Source organism: Polyodon spathula, chromosome 3 (genome assembly GCF_017654505.1).
Source record: "Polyodon spathula isolate WHYD16114869_AA chromosome 3, ASM1765450v1, whole genome shotgun sequence".
In the NCBI taxonomy this organism is placed as follows: Eukaryota; Metazoa; Chordata; class Actinopteri; order Acipenseriformes; family Polyodontidae; genus Polyodon; species Polyodon spathula.
Genome location: NC_054536.1, coordinates 24,231,140 through 24,243,569, shown reverse-complemented (window position 1 = coordinate 24,243,569; position 12,430 = coordinate 24,231,140). Strand labels below are relative to the sequence as shown.

At 35.4% G+C, this 12,430-nt stretch overlaps 1 protein-coding gene across 2 annotated transcripts in view; it reads right to left on the bottom strand.

Moving 5' to 3' along the window:
• The window catches only part of LOC121312880 (ubiquitin-conjugating enzyme E2 E2), a 124,793-nt gene that overhangs the window by 64,554 nt on the left and 47,809 nt on the right, over nucleotides 1–12,430 (bottom strand). The window contains exon 1 of one of the 2 annotated variants that reach the window (XM_041244758.1): nucleotides 10,127–10,193. The exons of the other annotated variant lie outside the window; for it this stretch is intronic. Within the exon in view, the coding sequence (XP_041100692.1) occupies nucleotides 10,127–10,167 (41 nt within the window). The 5' untranslated portion in view covers nucleotides 10,168–10,193. Of the gene's footprint in view, nucleotides 1–10,126; nucleotides 10,194–12,430 lie in introns of those variants that run through there. 2 annotated transcript variants of the gene reach the window in all.

The window sequence follows — 12,430 nt, the reverse complement described above, 5'->3', positions numbered from 1 at the left end:
CTCTGTGACAAGCTCCTTGTTTCAGCTACTACAGTACTTTGTTCCAGAGTGATGTACTACTTCCTATGTACAAATATCAGTGGTGATTCTACTCAGTGAAATTGTAGTTAACTGGGTGCTTTAAAGTTATATTCATTTGAAAAAAGCTTATAAGTATGGTTAATGCAGAGCATTACATTTTTTCTTTTTTTGTGTGCAAACAAAAGCAAACTATCCTTTGGGGCACAAAGGCATATCTGACTGAATTTTTTGTAATTATTATGTGAAGTCGCATCATGACCTAATTATGGCAGCCATATTGGGACAATTACAAAGTCAGATAATTCATTTAACATGCAGTGTAGAGAATAAACTTGCAGATGTTAGGTCACTACAATGGCTGTGACGGCATCTTTGTAAAAATTACTTTGTAAACAGTTACATTTTCTTGTGAGATACCCATGGTCAAAATTGACCTGGGGAATCAAAGTACAATATCTTCTTCATCCAGAAAAAAAAATAGAAATAAAAAAAATCACATGGAAATATGAAGTCCACATCTTAAACCATTTACAGACATGAAGAAACAGAAGTGAATTATAAAAAATACAATATTAGCTCCTTGTGACAAGGAGTAAAAACAGGAAGGCTTGTCTGGAGCTGATCGGGAGGTCCTGATTGGCTGGGGGTGGAAGGGGGAGGGGGGCTTGCCCAGGAACCCTACACCTGTTTTGTTTGCATCAAGGAGGAGAGTGTCCGCTGCACAGCGTAACTACTACAGAACCCTTCAACTACAAGATGGTGCCTGTGAAGGCACTGTCTAGCCAGGACCGTGGGAAAGATCTGGATTCGCCAGGAGGCTAGGACGCTGGGAACAACAGCAGTAGGTTACTTTAGGGGATTTGATCCCAACAACAGTATAGCAAGGGTTTTGTAGGGTAGGTTCCTGGAGCAGTGAAGTCTCTTAGTGAGGCTAGAGCTCGCCTTGTTTGACATACTTTTATTTTTAGCTTTTCTTTATTAAATCTGACACTAGGGCTGCCATTGCTGGTATTAAATCTACACACCCAAGGGCTGTGTCAACACCCAATGCTCTGTCTGACTCATTATTGTTCAATGACTACCCACACAGGTAATATCGCCATGTTACACTCCCTTTATAGACAGGGAGGCTGAATGGAGTGATTGTTGAACAAACACTAAGGCTCAGCATGCAGTTGTAAAGAAACATGAAGTTTAAAGAAACATGAAGTTATTTTGCAAAACCTGTATCCCAGTAGAATTATCTGTAGGGTACTGCCAAGAAATAAAGCAATAGACATTACCTTATGATTAACATGTCAAATAAAGGGTTGGGAATTAAGTAAAACCCAATTACCCAATCCTTGCTTTACTTCTTATCTACTTTATTAAATGTTGTGATTAACTTTGGGTGTACATTACATAAACTATAGCAAGCCAATGCAAGTGCAGCCTTGAACTAACACTTACTACAACAGCTATAGATGCATAGGCACACCATTAAATCATTCAATAACTAGACAAAATGCTCTTAGTGTTCAGTATTTGAGAACAGTATCTGACCACCCACCATTGTGATATTACAGCATGTCACAACATATTGAAGTACCATAATTCATAATAATAATAATAATAGATTCCAAGAGATGCAATATGTTCAGTGTTCAGGTCAGCGACATAAACCTATGGACCTTCCTTCATTCAGTCACTTTTTTTATGCATAAATATATAAAGTACATAAAAATCTGAAACCGGTGCCCTGTGTGTGTCAGTGAGAGTAATCAAATGAATAGGTAGAAAATATTGGATCGCTTATTAAGCATGTGATAGTTAACAGATATATTTTTTTATAAATTGTCCTTTTTATCAACTCTGAATATTACCATTAATGCAACAGTTGCTAAAAATACTATTTCTATCCATTGCTTGGACGTTATTGAAACAGGGTGGTGCAGATGTTAGCGTTGAGGAAAGAGTTAGTCTCGCTTTTATTGCTCCGGGTCATTTCCAGAGTGGACTGTTTGAATTTGGATGGTTCGTTGCCACTGCCAGTAAGGATATGGGACCATGTATTTCTTTCTTCATGGCTCTCTTGCCAGTAGCTTCTGATGAATGACTTATTTTTGTGACTCGTTATCTACATTATTTTCAGTGTTTAAAGCCCAGCATTGGTAAGAATATGAACAGCAGTAGATCTCTTTGAATGGCTTGTATCTATTTGATAGTCCTACCTCTCTGCTCAGCTTTGACAAAACGGAACTAAGGTAATTTAAAGCCATTGGCTCCAGTGAGTACTGTACAGGAGAGGCATTCAGGTGACGTGGGAGGCGCTGATGGTGTAAGGCACTGAGGGTAATTTGAATTTAGATTGGAATACAGGCCAGTTCTGATCCACTCCGTCACTAACTCAGAATTAACGCCTGACAAAGTGTTTGTTACTTGCTAGACAACTGATCACAGTGACGCAGCTTTCCCAAGTCAAAGTCAACTTTATAGGGTAACATCTGGCAGAAGAGTATGTACGTTACGGTTCATGTGTAAAATCGGTAAATCTATAGATTAACCGGTATATGTGTAGATTTACCAGTTCAGCGGTCAATCTATAAAATAACCAGTGTAGGTTTACCAGCTCATCGGTCAAAGTATAAAATAACGGGTATATGTGTAGATTTACCAGCTCAGCGGTCAATGTATAAAATAACTGAGGAGATGGTAGTTATAATGCTACAGCATTTGATATAAATACAGAAATCAAGAAACATCAGGGAGATTAATGGCAAAAAATTAATACATTCTGTAAGATCTGTTAGCACTTATGGGTAAATTAAATAATTTATTATTTATTTTTCTTAATCAAGCCTTTTATTGTTTATTTGATTAATCTTTCTAAACTTCACTACATCCCTTCTTGCAATAAGTTTTTTTTTATTATAATAATAATAATAATAATAATAATAATAATAATAATAATAATAATAATAATAATAATAATAATGTATTTAGCAGAGACCATGTATCACTGTTTTGTCCTATATACAGACATGATTAGAGACAGATTTTTTTCTAACAATTTTATACCTTTGCCTTTTGCTTTATGTAAAAAAAAAAAAAAAAAAAAAAAAAAGCACTTTCACAATTTTATTAAATATCAATATTGACCACAGGGCACACATTAGGTATAGTAATAATTACATCTCTTCAGCTGAACTCATGCCTCTACTAAGTGTAATTTAGTACTATTAAGCTGAACTCATTTAGAAAAAAGCACAACCTAAATGCACGCAGGCTTTGCATTTCAGTGAGAATCATACGTAGTGTGCAATGTCATTTTGCAACAAAAACATTATTTGGTATTGTGAAGTATTGCCAGACAGTGATCATAGATGTAAGTAAAAGAGATTGTTTACTACCATCTCCTTAGTAATTTTATACATTGACAGCTGAACTGGTAAATCTACACATTTACTGGTTAATCTATAAATTTACCAAGTTTACACATAAACCGTAATATATACAATGGTTTGGATTATTTATGTCCAATGGCTAACTGTTCCTGACTGTACTGTAACATCAGAATGAGCTAAAGATATCTGCTATAACCCTTGAGAATTGTTGACAGACTTTCTGGCTTTTGTACTGTTGTGTTATGCAGCACCATTTATTTTAGAATTGGCCATTGACATACAATATGTCATCATGTGACAGACAAAAAGAAGAATATCACAGTTTATATAATGGAAAAAAGTTATCTTAAATACTAATATACTGTACAGCATTCAGTTTGCTTCACTGAGATATAATACTTGGCAAACTGTAGTCTTCACTAAGCGAAAACTTGTGGCAAGTCTTCCATTTAAATGTACAGTCCTGCTATGTGTCTGATTGTGCCAACACTTGCTGACAGTTTAAATACATAAAAATGCATGTACAGAATACTTAAATGGGAAAAATGTCAGTGCTTAAAATCGAAAGACTTAATTTTGACATTTAGATTTTCAGTTTGTTTTTTCCCTTTAGTTTGTGTGGCTGTGTGTGAATTTTTATACACAAAGTTACTGAATAAATCTTTAGCACTCATGTTCAGAGAGAAAGAGAAAAAAAAAATGTATTTCACTGTACTAGGGTGCAAGTTTCAACAAAAGATTCCTCAATTAATACTTCTGTACACAAATACTTGCAGAGAAATGTATAAAAGCAAGCTGTTACAAAAAAGAGTGCATTAGATTTCTAGATCTGACTGGTGAGGCATACAGTTGTTAATGATCTAGTAGCCTGGAGTTCTTAAAGCTCTTCACATTTCACAGGATGTGTTGTTGATGCTCTGACTCAGAAGTGGACACTCAGATTTCTGGGGGTTTCCCAGACACTTAAAAATATTTTAGTCCTTGACACATGAGAACATGTCACACTTCTACTTTCTAATCTCACAGTGCCACGGCAGGGGTCGATTAAACAAAAGCTACCAGGCTTCTTCAAGCAATGCATGAGATGTTGTGGACCATAAGACAGTAGGGGGGAGTGGGTGAAATGGTATTGACTGACTCAATACCCTATAAATACATAATTTTACCAGTTTTTGATGCAAACAATACAGCTTCCCTTTAACAGATCAGCACTTTCTCTCCAACTCCCTAATTATGTACAAAGCCAAGAACAATATCTCTCTCTCTCTGTAAACACAAATTTTCTGAGATGAATAAAACACTGATAACAGTGTAAATCTTTTGAAAAATAACTTAGTTGCAAATAATTTGTTTGTTCAGTTTAAAAAAAAAAAAAAAAACAATCTGCAAATATACCTGTAGCGCATTCTCTCTCTGCCAAGAATTAACCTTTAGGGCAACAGGCCTATCAACTATACTGTAGATTCTCCAAAATTTCGCACATTCATTTTCATGACAGCGAATACAGCCCTTTCAATTCAAGATGATTTACACACTATACTAAAGCGGGAGGTAAAACACAACTAATGTGCTGAAGCAGCTCTTCTATACTAGAGCCCTGGCTTGCCCCCAGCTCAGGCTATGCTGTGACAGACTAAACTATCAAATTTCAGTGATCTAGTTATCACACAGCCAGGAAATGCACCATGATCTGTGGTCCCACTGTTGTTTAAACATACTTCATGATCTGGGAAGTAATAGGAAAAGATCACAGAAGAAATCCACAGTACTCACACACATATTTAAAATAATTCTCTCCTGTGCAACTCTTTCTTCATGTAAAAAAAAAAGAAACCCTTGGTAATCTTTTAAATTTAGAAATTGCAGAAGGAGTCTATGAAAAAGTTCTAGGAGTTCATGTTGACTCAGAAATGTCTTCATCTAGACAATGTGGGGAAGCTATAGAAAAGGCCAACAACATGCTCGTATTGAATTTAAATCAAGGGAAGTAATGTTAAAACTGTACAATGCATTAGTAAGACCTCATCTAGAATAATGTGTTCAGTTCTGGTCACCATGCTACAAAAAGGATATTGCTGCTCTAGAAAGAGTGCAGAGAGCGACCAGAATTAACCCGGGTTTAAAAGAAATGTCATATGCAGACAGGCTAAATTTTTTAAAATGTATTCAGTCTTGTACAAAGAAGACTACATGGTGATCTGGGATTCAAGCATTCAAAATTCTAAAAGGCACTGACAAAGTCAACCTAGGGGACTTTTATGACCTGAAAAAAGAAACAAGGACCAGGTGTCTCAAATGCAGATTAGATAAAGGGGCATTTAGAACAGAACATAGGAGGCATTTCTTTATGCAGAGAATTGTGGAACCAACTCCCTAGTAATGTTGTTGAGGCGGACACCCTGGGATCCTTCAAGAAGCTGCTTGATGAGATTCTGGGATAAATAAGCTACTAACGACCAAGCAAGCAAGATGGGTCGAATGGCCTCCTCTTGTTTGTAAACTTTCTTATGTTCTTCAGTGTAATCTATAATGTGCTTTTACCTGCTGTTGTTCTGGACACAAGTAAAAACAAGACAGCTTAAATCTCAATAAATAAACAGATAAATATACAAATACATATTGAAATAAATGCAGATGAATTATCACATAGACCAAAATAAATCTATAAGCCAAAAAATGTAATTTGAAATGTAATTTTATTATCTGGTACTGTTATTGCCAACAGTCAAGGTCATAAACTCCCACTCGTAAACAAAGGCCTATTAGGACCCAAGTAAAGGCTCATAATCCAAGTTCAAAACTAATACAATTTGCTGTGTAGGTTCTTAAACCTTTAACTGTGTTTATGTGCTATCATTTGATCATTATTGTCAAAGCCAGCCACCAAGGTACGGCTGCTGTCTGGACTGTCTTCTTCAAGGAATGCACAGCTGATGCCCTGAATTTCCTGTTGCCCTTGAGTAGAGAGCAAGCCCCCCGCAGTGTTTATTATCTCTTAATATATTCCACTGACAGACTGATCCTTTTCTTCCCCACAACATGGTTCATTAGTATTACTAATTAAAACCTTTTTTTATTCTATTCCAAGACAATTTGAAAATCTGCAGCTAGAGTAGGAAGGGGCTACATTGAAGAGATAGTGGAATGTAGCAACGTCCGCTAATGGTTCAGGACATCACTATTTGCAGCTGAAGGAGAATTCCCTTGAAAATGACACTGAGATTTGTACTGTGATTCCTCAATAAAGATATTCTTCAGTTGTTGATTGTTTTATTTTGATGTTTTGTTTCTGCAAATACATACCTCAGATATTATGGACTTTTCCTTGTTTTTGGGGGTTTGGCACTGCAGTCTTTTGATTTTGAATTATTTAGAACTGCAACAAACTTAGACTAGAATTAAAAATCACATCACTGTGTGCACAAAAGTGATTATGATCTTATAGATCTATTAATAGCCAATGGATGTCTTTTTGGGGTGTTGTGGGGGTACACTTAATTTCAATTCAATTTAGCAAGAGCACATACCCAGAAAATAATCAGTCAATACTTTTCTGCATTGTCATGCTTAAAATTGGGATAACCTTTTATGATTCACAGTGCGCAAAGGTGTTATTTTATTGAACAATATCCATTCCAGGACCTAACATCAACTACTGGCTGAAAACACATATTTTGAGGGAGCGACCGGGGATGCAGGTGTATGCGTGCTAGTGATTTTGTGTGATTATATGACTATATTTTGAGGTGCAAAAGAGAGATCACAGCTGCTGTCAAATCCCAGTTCTTTCTCTCTCTATTTTCTTTTGTCTTTGGCACATTTAAATCAATTACAGGGGCACAGCTTAGTAAAAACAAAATACTGCTGTCAAGTGTGAACTATATTTTAATTGGTTACAATAAACAGACTAGGGAATTTTACTCAAGCACAGTGTTTTTTAAGCAGATGTTTTTCTTTTCAGTAGGCAGACTGAAAATAATAATAATAATAATAATAATAATAATAATAATAATAATAATAATAATAATAATAATAATAATGTAAGTTGATATTATGAACTATTCAAATCTGTTGGAAATCTGCTGTAAATTAAGTGTTTATTGGGCCTCACTGTAATGTTCATAAGAAGAATAATCTCAGATCTGCCATGGCACTCTACAGAATCTCTCAGAGAGCCTGGTGCATTGTTAGCACACAGATCTGCCATGGCACTACGGAATCCCTCAGAGAGCCTGGTGCATTGTTAGCACACAGATCTGCCATGGCACTACAGAATCCCTCAGAGAGCCTGGTGTATTGTTAGCACACAGATCTGCCATGGCACTACGGAATCCCTCAGAGAGCCTGGTGTATTGTTAGCACACAGATATGTCATGGCCCTCTACGGAATCTCTCAGAGAGCCTGGTGCATTGTTAACACACAGATCTGTCATGGCACTACGGAATCCCTCAGAGAGTCTGGTCTATTGTTAGCGCACAGCCGTATATGCAGAGTCCAAGGCTAAGCTCTGCAGGCCTTTCCTAAATATTTTATCACCATCTTTCTTTATCCTCACTCCATTTTGACAGAAATTTGATGACACTCCATTCTCATTGGCTCCCACCAATCCTAATGTTACCTTCCCATGCACTGTTGGTGTGCTCACACCAGCTTTAACACCATCACAAAAGATGTCAAATAAAAACAGTCTACCCATGTGTGCATAGTGAAACTGACGACAAAAAAAATGACTGAATAAGGGTTAGGGCCTTCTGTAAGTATACATGCAGGCATGATGCAGGTAATAGGATCTTGTTTTGATACATTAACAGGCAACACTTATAGGTTTTAAAGTTCAACAAAAAAATAAGCTTACCATCATTGTGTACAAGTTTTCACTTACTCTGATGCACTGCACTGCTTTTTGGATGTAGTTTGAACATTAAAGCAATAACACATCACCCTGCTCTTGCAGTGAACCTATTCAACCTCAGGACCTTGGAGGACTGGGAGGAGCCAACACAAATTACCTCTGACATATTACCTCCCACCTTAGAGTTAAAAAACAAAAAAGAAAGAAAAAAAACACACCACACCACAACACACTAGTTGCAAGGTAATTTCGACATTACCTTGAGCAATTGTTGCTAAGGGATTCAAAACAAACAGAAATCAGTGCAGATAAAAGCGCACAATTTATGCAGTAACCATACAGAATTATAAGTGTTTGTAATTCTGTATGGTAAGCTGGTACATATTCGTCAACATGATGTGGAAATTAGCAGTGTATTCTCTGACGGTATTTCAACATACAGTGCCTATAGAAAGTCTATACCCCCTTTCAAAATTGCAACTTTTGTTGCCTTATAGCCCTAGAATAAAAATGCATTAAAATAATGTTGTTGTGTCAGTGCCTCAGAGTTTCATGCATTTAAATGAGGATTTTTTTCCACTTATCAACACACCATACTCCACACTGTTAAGGGGAAAACAGTTTTTATTGAGAAAAAAATGATATATTAAAAATACATAAATGAAAGATCATAATTGGATGATCTGCCTGATCTAGGCAGGATCCTGGTGGTGCCATACACCTTCCTCTTCTTAATAATCGTCTTGACCGTGCTCCAAGGGATATTCAAGGCCTTTGACAGGTTTTTTTATACCCGTCCCCTGATCTGTGCCTTTCAATAACTTTGTCCCGGAGTTCTTTTGAAAGAACCTTGGTGCTCGTGGTTGAGTCTTTGCTTTGAAAAGCACTACTCAGCAGAGGGAACCTACAGGAACTGCTGAATTTATCCTGAAATCATGTGAATCACTACAATTTAACACAGGTGGAGGCCACTTTTGGTGTGTGATATATAATACAAAAGGTGAAAATTTTGAAAGGGGGTGTAGACTTTCTACTGGCACTGTATATGGCAATAAATCATATATACCAGGCATAATTCAAACAAACCTTTATAAAAGTGTAAGGTGATGCCTGATTGAGTAAATGGTTGACTTGACATTTAATAAAATATTAGTTTTGGAATACAAAATTGAAATATACTGAAATACAAATATTAATCTGTACTACCTATTGAACTCCCCTATGATGTTCAAATTGATCTGTCAAAAGCTTAATACTTTCAGTTTGCACAAGATAAGGGTTGACCAAAAAAAAAAAACAAACAAAAAAAAAACAGGAGCAATACCATTGATTTGATATTTTGTTATCGTCATTAAAAAATACTGGTGACAACAACAACACTGATATAGGAAGGGCAATTTGAACTGCTTGCGGTAACTGTAACATTGCTCTTTGAAACATACTTGTACTGGCAATGTCACGTCAGTCTTTCTCTCACAATTTTGTCTGTCCTATCTCTGCCTATCACACTCTACATGGTGAACATGATAACTGGTTTCATTTTGCACAAATCTTCACCAATCTCCTAACCTCATATAAAACATTTCAAAGTGATCTGGCTATAATAATACAGATATTTTAACCATTACAGGCACTCTCCCATGTTCTTACTTTTGCAATTATGAGGACCCACTAGTTACTGGCCACAAGTAACTTGACTGAGGGAGTGGGGGAAAGCCGGACCAAAAAATCGAATAAAATAAAAATAAAATCTACTTGCATCTCGTAGCTCATAAACTCTATAATAATGGTTTTAAAATTATACCATATGGAAAAAATGTCTATATCAAAGTGCTATTTATTCAGCAATAGAGATATATCAGTGCTTACATTTTTTGGCAAACTGGATGCATACTAGCAGAGCTCTGCATGTCAGTCGAGTCTAGACAGAACGTGCTCTGCTCTGGGGAAAAAAAAAACAAAAAAAAAACAAAGAAACTGTTTAGTTAGTTAAAAAACTGGGGTGTTTGGATGCAAGGGAGATATATAATGATTTAAAATGTACAAACGACAAGTAAGAGGCTAAACATTACATCTGAAAAAAGGTGAAACTTACACAAAACAAAAGTACAACAAAAGTAAACTCTCATATCTGTTAATATTCGCTTTAAGTACCTTTAAGTACAGCGGTACTTGTACAGGTTACTTGGATCGTAAACATTTTATGAAATATACATTCACATTGTTTAATTTGTGAGGGGATTCTACAGTAATATAGGCTACAACACCACAGGCATTCCTTTATCATGTTACTACCAGTAGGCAGGCTCCTTCTGTTATCATTTTCTAAAATAGGCCATATCTTTTCAAAAACATTAAGGATAACCTGAAATCAACAGATAAACCTAGTCAACAGAAAAACTCTGCTTCTACTTCTAGTCCAGGTAAATACATGATTATAAAAGTACACGTTACCAGTACGAAACTATGAAAACAAAATGTTCAAAATCATTTCAGGTGTTTTACTCAAGAAATATGTTTGCTTTTTAGGTGCATTCATTCACCTGCCAAATCCCTGCTTTCCATTTAGACAGACGCCTTTATCCAAGTGTTACAGGGAAATACAAGGTTACAATACAAAACAATATTAGGCCTTGCCTTGAAATGAATGATGTTATAAATGCAATTCTCCTTAACTTTGAAGTATTTCTAGAAGAGAAGTGCAATATATGTTAGCATAGTTGTCTTCCTTCGCTGGTTTTATGCTGACCATCCTTAGGAGCCAATTATGTCAGAAAAAGAATATAACATGCAGTATTTAAAACATCAAGTCATCTGGCTTTTATTTATACTCCTGTGTTAATGGTTGTGTGTTTGAGTCACAATCAACTGTAACACAGTGCAAGGTACTATTTATGTCCATGATCAATGTCAATCAGCTTAATCCAAAACAGCTTCAACAGCAAAGCATACCTGGTTAGAAGCATCCTTCTAAAATGTTTGTCAGGTTAATTATGCTTGCAAGCTGCAGCACGTTTAAAGTCATATTTTTTAAAGGCCTTTGTCAAAATACAATTTGCATATTTATTTTTAAAATCTAAAATAACTGTTAAAATAACTTTAGATCTTCCATCTAAACTATCCTTTGGTATTAGTTTTGAAACAAAGTTTCATTTTCCTTTCACATACATTTTATTATTATTTTTTTTTAATTTCAGTTTGGTGTCAAGATCTTGATAAATCTGGTCCATGATGTTTTTATATTGCAAACATTATTTTGAATGGATGTCTTACTGGACTGTTGGATAAAAAATCTATACAACATAACATATATAAATTGGAGATTTTTATAAAGTGTTCCTCAAAACTACCTACCCCACTGTGGTCTGACAAATCTACAAGCATAATGCTTAGTGGTGTGATAAGCTCAGTGGACATAAAGATGTGCCTCTTTACCTTGTAGCAGATTGTGGTTAAAACATTATTATTTGAATTTACTAAGTGACTGACACTAGCTTAATGCTTGCCGGAGATCTTACTCTTGGAAATAAATGTGTTCATCTAGCATATCACTCCCATTTTAAACACATAGTATTTATGAGAGTTATATACGTACTGTAAATTATTATATTCAGGATATGTCCCTTTTTCTTTTTCATTATTTAATTTAAGCAACCTAAAAATAATATTTTAAAAAGAAATGTGTTTCGCAGGCCTTGTAGGGTGTTAACAGGCTCACTGGTGTGAGTCTTATTGTGCGGATTAACAAAAAAGGATTTGCTCAATACAACAATTAGTTTAATACTAATATTTCATTAGACTTACAGAACACCATGCAACATGAAAAAGACATAATTACCATTTACCAACATTTATTTTATAATATGTATAATTTATTTTATCCAAAGATAACACATTCTTATTTATTGAACAGAGTCCACAATATACTGTAAATCTAAAAATTTTAGAAAGAGCACAATTTTTGCATTTCTACTTATTATACAGCAGATTTTTAAAAGTAGGCAATCCACAACTGGTTTGTATTTGTTGTTTTGCAGGTGTTCTATTTAGCCCATTACATTACAAGTGTTGTGCTTGAACTGGGCATTCCATTATGCAGAACTACAGGTAGACATAAAAAAATCCCAGTTAGTTAATATACATTCACCATCAGAATCATTGAAACTAGCTTCG